Source organism: Mobula hypostoma, chromosome 14, assembly GCF_963921235.1.
Source record: "Mobula hypostoma chromosome 14, sMobHyp1.1, whole genome shotgun sequence".
NCBI classification, from domain to species: Eukaryota; Metazoa; Chordata; class Chondrichthyes; order Myliobatiformes; family Myliobatidae; genus Mobula; species Mobula hypostoma.
The window spans coordinates 78929209-78941772 of NC_086110.1; the positions used below are offsets into that span (position 1 = coordinate 78929209).

At 43.9% G+C, this 12564-nt stretch overlaps 1 protein-coding gene across 1 annotated transcript in view; it reads left to right on the forward strand.

The window, feature by feature from the left end:
• The window catches only part of acsf3 (acyl-CoA synthetase family member 3), a 52907-nt gene that overhangs the window by 16547 nt on the left and 23796 nt on the right, over positions 1-12564 (forward strand). The window contains exons 3-4 of the mRNA XM_063067532.1: positions 1370-1533; positions 6982-7127. Coding sequence (XP_062923602.1) covers positions 1370-1533; positions 6982-7127 — 310 coding nt within the window. The remainder of the gene's footprint in view (positions 1-1369; positions 1534-6981; positions 7128-12564) is intronic.

The following is a 12564-nucleotide window of genomic DNA, read 5'->3' on the forward strand; positions in this document are numbered from 1 at the left end:
CACAAGGGCACGTGAAAAGTAAAGCAACACAATCCTCAAATATTTCTAATAGGGAACAGAAAAGAGTGCAACATAAATAATACTCAAGGAAAACATATTGTCCATCTCTGGTGAGTCATGAGTTCGAGAGAGAAGTTCCCAAGAATAGGTCTTCATTTGCAAAGAAATGAGAAGTGGAAAACATGATCAGTTTCAAATTCCTGGATGTCAACATCTCAAAAGATCTATCCTGGGCCAAACATACCGATGCAATTATGAAAAAAGCATGCCAGAGGCTATATTCCAAGTATCTTGGCATTCAGGAGCAGTAGGGTCACAGCAGTGGGGAATAAGTCAACTGTACCTGTCACTCTTTTCAAAGTTCAAAGTGACCGCAAAGTTCTTCCTGTGACTACATGGCTTTCCTCTGTGTGCTCTAGTTGATGAGGCCTAATTTGGAGCTTGGGTCCAGTTTTCATCACCTACCTACCTACCAGAAATATGTTAATGGTTGAAAGAGTGCAGAGAAAATTTACAAAGATTTTGCTGGGTCTGGAGAATCTGAGTTATATAGAAAGGTTGATAGGTTAGGACTTTATAGGACTTTATTACAAGACAAGTTGAGAGGAGAGGGAGAGGGCGAGGATCTCATGGACTGACTGTGGCCTTACTGTTAAGAAGTCCAGTATCCAATGGCGGAGGGAGGTGTTGAGATCGAGTGAGGACAGTTTTTCTACCGGTTTCCAGGGTATGACAATGTTGAGTGCAAAACTGAACTCTACAAACAGCAGTCTGATACAGGAGACCCCATTTTCTAGGTCGGACAGGACGGAGTGGAGGGCAGAGGCTATCGTATCATCAGTGGATCAATTTGTGATAAGTGAACTGGAAAGGATCCTGTTGTAACCGGGAGAAAGACTTTATTCCTTGGAACATAGAAGATTGAGGGGAGATTTGCTAGTATAAAAAATTATTAGGGGTATACATAGGGTAAATGCAAGCAGGCTGATTCCACTGAGGTTGGGTGAGACTAGAACTAGAGGTCATGGGTTAAGGATCAAAGGTGAAATATTTAAGGAGAACATGAGGAAAAACTTCTTCCAAGTATGAGGGTCATGAGAATGTGGCATGAGCTGTCAGCACAAGTAATGCATGCAAGCTCGATTACAACATTAAAGAAACATTTCAGTAGGTACATGGATGGTTGGCGTATGGAAGGCAACGGTCGAGGTGCAATTTGATGGCACTAGGCAGGTTAATGGGTTGGCATGGACTAGATGGGCCGAAGGATCTGTGTCTGTGCTGTAACATTCTATGACTCTCAATCCTCAGATAAATGGAAATGGCAGAAGTGCTGGTCACAAATTATATTTCTAATCTTGTTCTTCAGGTTTGGGAGTACCTGCTGAAAACCAGTGGTACAGGAGCTCCACGCATCAACGTGTTCATGGCAGTACCCACCATCTATGCCAAACTCATTGAATACCACACCAAGAATTTCACTCAGAGCCATGTGAGGGATTTCATTCGCAGCATATGCCAGAGCAACATTAGGTGAGAAAATAATCCAATAAACCAAGTAACAGCAGAAGGATTTCCGTACGGTGTGAGCAGAGGGGTCTCCCTACGGTGGGAACGGAGGGAGTTCCCTATGGTGTGAGCATGAAGGCTGGTGGGGTTGACATGACTGCCAGGGGAGCTCTATGTTTGTTTTGTCCAGGGGAAAGGTGAGAGAAGATACGTGAATGCCAGGGAACTTCTATCATTCTTTACCCAGTTGGAGGGTGCGAGCAGATATGTGAGTACTTGGAGAGTTCTGCCTCTTGCCTCTTTCCCATATCCCTTCATGCCCTGACCATCGAGAATCTATCAATCTCTACCTTAAATATTTCACCTCCATGGCTGCCTGTGGCAATGAATTCCACAGATTCACAACTCACTGGCCAAAGAAATAACTCTTCATCTCCGTTCGAAAAGGACGCCCCTCTATGCCAAGGCTGTGTTCTCTGGTATTAGATTCTTCCACCATAGGAAAAATCCTCTCAACATCCACTCTATCAGGGCTTTTCACTGCTCGACAAGTTTTAATTAGGTCACCCTTATTCTTCTGAATTTTAGTGAATACAGGCATACAGCTATCAAATGCTCTTTATGTGATAAGCCATGTTTAGATTATGAAGACACGTAGTCCTCTTTTACTGTCATTTAGTAATGCATGCATTAAGAAATGATATATTCAATCCTGGAATCATTTTCATGAGTCTCCTTTGAACCCTCTCCAGTTTCGGTACATCTCTTCGAAGAAAGTGGGTCCAAAACTGCTCAGAATACTTCGTGAGGCCTCACAAGTGTTTTATAAAGTCTCAACATTACATCCTTGCTTTTATATTCTAATCCTGTTGAAATGAATGCTAACATTGTATTTGCCTTCCCCACCACAGACTCAACCTGCAAATTAACCATTAGGGAATCCTGCACAAGGACTTCCAAGTCCCTTTGCACCTCAGTTTTTTGTATTTTCTCTCCATTTAGAAAATAGTCAATCCTTTCATTTCTTCTACCAAAGTGCATGACCAGACACTTCTGAACACTGTATTCCATCTGCCACTTCTTTGCCCATTCTCCTAATCTCTCTAAGTCCTTCTGTAGCCTCTCTACTTCCTCAAAACTACCTGCCCATCTATCTATTTTCATGTCATCTGCAAACTTTGCAACAAAGCCATCAATTCCTTCATCCAAATCATTGATATATAATGTAAAAAGAAGCAGTTCCTACACAGACGCCTATGGAACACCACTAGTCACTGGTAGCCAACTAGAAAAGGCTCCCTTTGTTCTTCTACTTTGCCTCCTACCAATCAGCCACTGCTTTATCCATGCTAGAATCTTTCCAGTAATACCATGGGCTTGTTAATAGTCTCATGAGTGGCACCTTGTCAAATACCTTCTGAAAATCCAAGTTTAGTTCATCAACCGATTCTCCTGTCTATCCTGTTTGTGTTTTTCTTCAAAGAATTCCAAGACATTTGTCAGACAAGATTTTCCATTGAGAAAACTATGCTGAGTGTGGCCTATTTTATCATGTGCCTCCAAGTGCCCTGAGACCTCATCTTTAGTAATTGACTCCCGCACCTCCTCAACAACCGAGGTCAGATTATCTGACCTCAACTGAGGTCAGATTAACTGGCCTTTCTCCTGCCTCTATCTCTTCTTGAAGAGTGAAGTGACATTTACAATTTTTCAGTCTTCCCAAACCATTCCAGAATCTAGTGATTCTTAAGAGGTCATTATTAATGTAGACAATAGATAATAGGTGCAGGAGTAGTCATAGTCATACTTTATTGATCCTGGGGGAAATTGGTTTTTGTTACAGTTGCACCATAAATAATAAATAGTAATAAAACCATAAATAGTTTAATAGTAATATGTAAATTATGCCAGGAAATAAGTCCAGGACCAGCCTATTGGCTCAGTGTGTCTGACCCTCCTCCAAGGAGTTGTAAAGTTTGATGGCCACTGGCAGGAATGACCTCCGATGACGCTCTGTGTTGCATCTCGGTGGAATGAGTCTCTGGCTGAATGTACTCCTGTGCTCACCCAGTACATTATGTAGTGGATGGGAGACATTGTCCAAGATGGCATGCAACTTGGACAGCATCCTCTTTTCAGACACCGCCGTCAGAGAGTCCAGTTCCATCCCCACAACATCACTGGCCTTAAGAATGAGATTGTTGATTCTGTTGGTATTGCTACCCTCAGCCTGCTGCCCCAGCACACAACAGCAAACACGATGGCACTGGCCACCACAGCACTGGCCTCCAACCATCACAACCATCCTGCTTTGTGTCAGGTATGATTCCAACCAGCAGAGGGTTTTCCCCCGAATTCCCATTGACTCCATTTTAGCTGAGGCACTTTGATGCCATACTCAGTCAAATGCTGCCTTGATGTTGAGGGCTCTCACTCTCACCTCAGCTCTGGTATTTAGCTCTTTGGTCCATGTTTGGACCAAGGAAGTGATGAGGTTGGGAGCTGAGTGGCGTTGATGGAACCCAAACTGGGCATCCATAAGTAGGTTACTGCCGAGTAGGTGCTGCGTGATAGCACTGGTGATGACCCCTCCATTACTTTGCTGATGATTCAGAGTTGGCTGATAGGGCAGTAATTGGCTGGGTTGGACTTGTCCTGTTTCTTGTGTAAAGCACATACCTGGTCAATTTCCTACATTGCTGGGTAGATGCTGGTGTTATAGCTTGGCTAGTGGCATGGCAAGTTCTAGGGCACAAGTCTTCAGGACTATTGCCGGGATTTTGTGTGGGCCCATCACCTTCGCAGTATCCAGTGCTTTCAGCCGTTTCTTGGTATCAAGTGGAGTGAATGGGATTGGCTGCATAGGGGATGCTGGGGACTTCTGGAGGAGGCTGAGCTGGATCATCTACTTGGCACTTCTGTCTGAAGATTATTGCAAGTGCCTCAGCCTTATCTTTTGCACGGGTGTGCTGGGCCCCTCTATCGTTGAGGATGGGGATATTTGTGGAGCCTCCTCCAGTGAGTTGTTTGATTGCTCACCAGCACTCACAGCTGAATGTGGCAGGACTACAGAGCCTAGATCTGATCCGTTGGTTGTGGGACCCCTTAGCCCTGTCTATTACTTTCTGCTTATGGTGCTTGGCATGCAAGTAGTCCTGTACTGTGGCTTCACCAGGGTGACTCCTCATTGAGATATGCCTGGTGGTGTTCTCGGCATGCCCTCTTGCACTCTTCATTGAGCCAGGGCTGATCCCCTGGCCTAGTGGTAATGTTAGAGTGGGGGATGTGTCGGACCATGAGGTTACAGATTGTAATTGAGTACAATTCTGCCACTGCTGATGGCCCACAGTGCCTCATAGATGCCCAGTCTTGGGCTGCTAGATCTGTTCCAAGTCTGTCCCATTTACTCACTAGCATTAAGAAGAATGAGGGGTGACCTAATTGAAACCTATCGAATGGTGAAAAGCCTTGATAGAGTGGACGTAAAGAGGATGCTTCCTCTGGTGGGAGATTCTGTGACCCGAGGACACAGCCTCACAATAGAGGGACATCCCTTTAGAAAGGAGATGGGGAGTGATTTTTTTAGGCAGAGAGTGGCGAGTCTGTGGAATTCATTGCACAGACAGCTGTGGAGGTGAAGTCTTTATGTATATTTAAGGCAGAAGTTGATAGATTCCTGATTGGTCAGGGCATAAAGGGATATAAGACCATAAGACAAAGGAACAGAAGTCGGCCATTTGGGCCATCGAGTCTGCTCCGCCATTTTATCATGAGCTGATCCATTCTCCCATTTAGTCCCACTCCCCCGCCTTCTCACCATAACCTTTGATGCCCTGGCTACTCAGATACCTATTAATCTCTGCCTTAAATACACCCAATGATTTGGCCTCCACTGCTGCCCGTGGCAACAAATTCCATAGATTCACCACCCTCTGACTAAAAAAATTTCTTCGCATCTCTGTTCTGAATGGGCACGCTTCAATCCTTAAGTCACGCCCTCTCGTACTAGACTCCCCCATCATGGGAAACAACTTTGCCACATCCACTCTGTCCATGCCTTTCAACATTCGACATATGGGGGAAGGCAGGCCATTGGGGCTGAGAGGAAAAATGGGTCAGCCCTGGTGAAATGGCAGAGCAGACTCAAATGGCCTAATTCTGCTCCTGTATCTTATGGTCTTATTATACGGCAATCTTGCCCTCAGGTCCTCAGTTTTATTCTCCAATGACTCCATATTTGCTCTCAGGAGGCTGGGTGGAGGGGTCTCATTCCTCTGTTTCAGCCCAGCTTGGAGCTCCCCCTCCTTCCTCACTTCCATCCATGGTGACGAATCTTTGTCTGCTGAGAGGTGCCATACCCGTTTGCTTGAGAGTTCAGTCTACCTAGTTCTTTAGAAGATCATGAAATCTGTAGTTCATTAAGTCAGTTTAAAAGTTCACTGCTTAAAGGGAAATTGCATGCTACAGGTTGCAGTGACAGTAATTCAAAAGAAGTATATTTAGAAGTATTGTATGTAACCCACAGAATTTCACCGTTATTCAACAGTAACATCTTGATATATGTGAGTACCAGGGAAGTTCTATCTTTGTTTTGTCAGGAGAGGTGAGAGAGCAGATAATATGTGAGCGATGGGGGAGTTCTATCTTTGTACTGTCTGGGGAGGGGTGAGAACAGATATACAAGTGCTGGGGGAGTTCTATCTTTGTACTGTCTGGGGAGGGGTGAGAACAGATATACAAGTGCTGGGGGAATTCTATCTTTGTACTGTCTGGGGAGGGGTGAGGACAGAAATGTGAATGCTGGGGGAATTCTATCTTTGTATTGTCCAGGGGAGGGCTGAGAGCAGATATACCAATGCTGGGGGAGTTCTATCTCTGTACTGTCCGAGGGAGGTGAGAACAGATATACAAATGCAGGGGGAGTTCTATCTTGTATTGTCCAGGAGAGGGGTAAGAACAGATATACAAATGCTGGAGGAGTTCTATCTTCAGAATCAGAATCAGAATCTGTACAGCGAGAGCTCAGGGAAACCGGCATCAAATTTCCTGTATGTGTCCACATACTTGGCGATAATAAAGGATTCTGATTCTGAAAGTGGGGGAGTTCTATCTTTGTACTGTCTGGGGAGGGGTGAGAGCAGATATACAAATGCTGGGGGAGTTCTATCTTTGTATTGTCCAGGGAGGGGTGAGAGCAGATCTGCAGGAAATAGGGGAGATGTGGCTGAGATCTCCATCCACCATGGCAGACAGGAAGACACATCTCAGGAAGAAGGAGGATATTTCAGAGGCAATGGGTCAGAAGATGAAGTCCTATCTGTAAAATCTAACAGTGAAGCTTTTGGCTAACCATTGTACCTCACATTCTGGTGTGAAAAGCAATTTCTTATCCATACTTCTAGCTGTCTAGCCACATTGACTCACTGAGTTATGCTGTGTACTCATTGTTAACTGTGATTTTATTTTTTTTAGATTAATGGTGTCAGGATCTGCTGCTCTTCCGCAGCCAATCTTGGAGAAGTGGAAAGAAATCACTGGCCACACGTTGCTGGAGCGCTATGGGATGACAGAGATAGGAATGGCTCTGTCAAACCCTTTGCATGGGGCCCGTGTACCAGGTAAGATTTATTAAAAATCTGGAGTTCCTGGAAGCCTGTGTTGTGAGAGTTTTGAGAGCGTTTCCCAGTGATTGTCCTCACCAGAATCCGACCCAGGATCATGCCAGCTAATGGGAAAAGACAGACTAGTCAGTACATTGTGGGAAGGACTCGCATTACAATGAGTCTAATAACAATTCACTGGAGGGGATTCTGAGGGACGCAACCTATCAGTATCTAAGCAATAAGACTATCAGACATATGAGCAAAATTAGGCCACCATTCCATCATGGCTGATTTATTATCCCTCTCAACCCCATTTTTCAGCCTTCTCCCAGTAACCTTTAACACCCTTATTAATCAAGAACCTGTTAACCTCCAGTTTAAATATATCAAATGGCTTGGCCTTCACAGCCATCTGTGGCAATGAATTCCACAGATTCACCACCCCCTGGCTAAAGAAATTCCTCCTCAACTTTGTCCTAAATGGACATCTCTTGATTCTGTGCCATTCCTCAGAAAAGTAAGGACTGATTAGAGACAGTCAGCATGGCTTTGTGTGTGGGAAATCATGTCTCATAAATTTGTCTGAATTTTGTGAAGAGTTATTGAAGAAGGTTATTGATGACCAGATAATCAATGTTATCTGCATGGACCAGCAAGGCCTCATGTGGTAGGTTACATGAGTTACAGTCTACAAGGTTACATGATAGAGGATCCAGGTTGAGCTGGCCAATTCAGGGCTTGGTGGAAGGAGACACAGGATGATAGTGGAAGGTTGGATTGGGGATTCAGATTGGAGTGGTGTACCACAGGGATCGGTGCTGGGTCCACTGTTGTTTGTCACCGATTTGCATGAGAATGTAGCGAACATGGTGATAAGTTTGTAGATGACGCCAAGGTTGTTGGCAGAGAAGACAGTGAAGAAGGTTACAGACATAGATAATACAGCACAGTATGGAACCTTTGGTCTGTGATGTTATACTGACCTATATAAACCTACTCCATGATCAAACTAACCCTTCCCTTCCTTCCTCTGGCCTGTATTCACTAGAATTCAGAAGAATGAGCGTGACCTCATTGAAACCTATTGAATGGAGAAAGGCCTTGATAGAGTGGATGTGGACAGAATGTTTCTTGTGGTGGGAGAGTCTGGAACAAGAGGACACAGCCTTGGAATAGAGGGGCATCCTTTTAAAACAGAGATGAGGAGGAATTTCTTTATCCAGAGAGTGGTGAATCTGTGGAATTTGTTGCCACAGGCAACTGCAGAAGCCAAGTCTTTATGTATATTTATGGCAGAGGTTGATAGATTCTTGATTGGTTAGGACATGAAGGGATATGGGGATAAGATTGGGGACTGGGGCTGAGAGGAAAATTGGATTGGCTATGATGAAATGGCAGAGCAGACTCAATTGGTGAAATGGCCTAATTCTGCTCCTACATCTCATGGTTTTCCACACAGCTCTTAACATTCCATTTTTCTTCTATCCATGTGTCTATGTAAGAGTCTCATAAACATCCCTATTGTCTACCCCTCTCCCCCCGCCCCAGCATGTTCCAGGCATCTACCACTCTCTCTCTGAACTACCTCTGACATCTCCCCTAAACTTCCACACATCTTAAACTTGTGTCCTCTAGTACTGGCTGGTGGAAAAACAGACTGGCTGTCCACTCTTTCTATGCTTCTCATAGTCTTACACATCTTTGTGAAGTTGTCTCTCATCCTTGTCGCTTGAAAGAGAAAATCTTTGAAATGGGATCCAGATGAACTGGGAAAGTGGGCCAAGCAATGGCGTCTACTGTTGTGTATTTAATATCTCAGTAATATTGTAAATATATTGATTGATTAATTGTAACCCTCTAACGGTAGGCTGAAAATGAGTTAACTATTACTGTGATAGAAACTAACAGCAACATAACTCTACAATACATGGGAATAATGATGAAAAGACCATTTCCAATAAATAGACAGGTCTAGGATGGATATAATTTGGGTAAACACAAAAACATAAAGGTTTGAATGTTCCTTTAAGGGAAAATAAGACTATTGCTTGTATAAAAACTGACCAACCCATGCAAATTTACCATTCGCCAGAAAAAAATTATTTAGCTCAAACCAGTATAAACAGATTAAAATTGTACCGGCAAAATATTTCAAATAACAAACAAAATAGAGAAAAGGTCAGTCAGTCTAAATCGTGCACATAAACATTGGAGCTCATTTTTGCATAATCAATCCACTTTGCTTCACTTTATTTACTCATGGTACCGAAACAGTTCTGCGCTGAAAAACCAGTCCAAGCAATTCGTAAATAAATATCCACACAACGTCCAAGGAAAAAAGGCATCAACCTTTCTCCAATGTCATGTGCTAGCTGACTATAAGTTATCTGCACATTCTCCGTGAGACCGGAGTCTGCATGAGGATTTCCTAACATCAGTATCTGTCCTTCCAAGTGGGTTTTGTGAGTGTGTCACTATGTTCTTCTGCTATGTTTGTTCTCCATTTCCATTTTCCTTCTTTCTTCTCCTTCCATCCGGCTCACTCGAGAAACATGGCTACTCTGTCCTTTTCTTGTGCTCTCTTGAAAAAATGTTAACAAGACAAATCCTATTGGCTAATTCAACAACCCTAACATCTCTGTATTTAGCACGTCATTCTCCATAACTTCTGCCATGCACAATGGGATCTTGCGACTAAGCACATCTTTCCTTCGCCCCACTCTCCACATTCTGCAGGGTTTACTCTCTACGTGACTCCCTTGTCACTTGTCCCTGCCCAGTGATCCTGGCACTTTTCCCTGCATGAAAGACGAGTGCTACGCTTGCTCTTTCACCTTGTCCCTCACCACTATTCATGGGCCCAAACAATCATTCAGTTGAGGTGACACTTCATGTGCAAGTCTGTTGGGGCCCTCCCCCTTCGGTTACCATTCCCCAAAGTGGCTTCCCTCTTACCCCTTCTCACCCACCTATCACCTCCCCCTAGATGCCCCCTGCTCTTTCCCTTTCTCCTATAGTCTGCTCTCCTCTCCTATAACATTCCTTCTTCGCCAGCCCTTAATTTCTTATTTATATCTAATGTCTCATCTATCACCACCCAGCTTCTCACTTCATCACCCTCTCCTTATCTTCACCTGCCAAATTATTCTCCTTCCTCTCCCTCCATCTTCTTATTTTGGTTTCATCCCCCTTACATTTCAGTCCTTATGAAGGGGCTTGACTGAAATGTCGACTATATTCATTTCTGTACATGCTGCCTGACCTGCTGAGTTCCTGCAGCATTTTCTGTGTGTTGCTCCAGATTTCCAGCATCTGCAGAACCTCTTGTGTTTCTGATTTGCTGTCTCCTGGTAATTTCCCTTCCAGAGGTGGAGTTTGGCTTCAAAACTAGCCAAAGGTGCGCTGCTTGCTTCAGTAGCTGGCTTCCCCTTAATGGAAGAGTTCCTCTCCTGAAGAAGAAATGACAGGTTAATTGCTTACAGTCTTTGTAGTTCCTAACTGGTTCATCATTTTGTTCCTATTTGTTCATTCCTCATCTGTTGGGGCATAGCAGTGTAGTGAGGATGGCTCCAGCAGCAGAGTTTGTACTTTGTGTGGGCTGTGGGAAGTCTGGGAGACCTCCGGTCTCCTGGATAAACACATCTGCACCAGATGCACAGAACTGACATACAGTTGGAAGGTGTTGGATCGTTGTGCGTGGAGCTAGGGAACTGAGAACGTTAAAAGACCCTGATGGGAGTTGTATACTGACCCCAAACAGTAATAAGTATGTAGAAAATGCATACCAAAAGGGAAGTGTTACAATAGTTATGGGGCTTTTCAATATGCAGGTAGATTGGGAAAATCAGGTTGGTGCTGGATTCCAAAAGGGGGAATTTCTAGAATGCCTATGAGATGGCTTTTTAGAGTAGCTCGTGGTTGAGCCTCCTGGGGGATCAGCTATTCTGGATTAGGTGTTGTGCAATGAACCAGAATTGATTCGAGAGCTGAAGGTAAAAGAACCCTGAGGGGCAAGGGATCACAATATGATCGAATTCACCCTGAAAATTGAGAACGATAAGCTAAAGTCAGATGTATCAGTATTACAGAGGTGTAAAGGGAATTACAGAGGCATGAGAAAGGAGCTGGCCAGAATTGATTGGAAAAGAACACTGGCAGGGAGGAAGTCAAAGCTTAAACGGCTGGAATTTCTGGAAGCACTTTGTAAGGCACAGGATATATACATCCCAAAGAGGAAGAAGTATTCTAAAGGCAAAATGATACAACCGTGCCTAACAAGAGAAGTCAAAGCCCACACAAAGGCCAAAGTGAGGGCCTATAATAAAGCAAAAATTACTGGGAAGTTAGAGGATTGGGAAACTTTTAAGAACCAACAGAAGAGAACAAAAAAGTCATTAAGAAGGAAAAGATGGAATACAAAAGTAAGCTAGCCAATAATATAAAGACGATACCAAAAATTTCTTCAATACATAAAGTGTAAAAGAAAGGCAAGAGTGTATTTTGGACTACTGGAAAATTATGCTGAGAGGTAGTAATGGAGGGGCAAGGAAATGGCGGATGAACTGAATAAGTAGTTTGTGTCAGCCTTCACTGTGGAAGACACTAGGAGTATGGTGGAAATTCCAGGACTCAGGGGTCATGATGTGTGTGAAATTATCATTACTAAAGAGAAGGGTCTTGGGAACCTTAAAGGTCTGAGGGTAGATAAGTCGCCTGGAGCAGATGGGGTACACCCCAGGGTTCTAAAAGAAGTAGCTGAAGACTTTGTTGAGGCATTAGTAATGATCTTTCAAGCATCACTAGATTCTGGAATGGTTCAGGGAAACTGGAAAATGTCACTCTACTCTTCAAAAAGGGAGAGTGGCAGAAGAAAGGAAACTATAGACCATTAGTCTGACCTCAGTGGTTGGGAAGATGTTGGAGTCGATTATTAGTGATGAGGTCTCAGGGTACTTGGAGGCACATGATAAAGTAGACCGTAGTCAGCTTGGTTTCCTCAAGGGAAAACTGTGCCTGACAAATAGCGAAGGAGAATTGGTGAAGGGAGTCTTTTCTGGTTGGCTTCGGGTGACTAGTGTTCCATAGGAGTCTGTGTTGGGACCACTTCTTTTTTATGTCAAATGTCAATGACTTGGATGACAGAGTTGATGGCTTTGTTGCAAAGTTTGTGGACAATACATGGATAGGTAGAGGGCCAGGTAGTTTTGAGGAAATCGAGAAGCTACAAAAGGACTTAGACAGTTAAGGAGAATGGGCGAAGAAGTCGTAGATGAAATACATGTCAGGAAGTGTATGGCCATGCACTTTCGTAGAAGAAATGAAAGGATTGACTGTCTTCTAAATGGAGAGAAAATACAAAAACTGAGGCGCAAAGGGACTTGAGAGTCCTTGTGCAGGATTTCCTAACCTGTTATTCTGCAGGTTGAGTCAGTGGTGAGGAAGGCAAATGTGA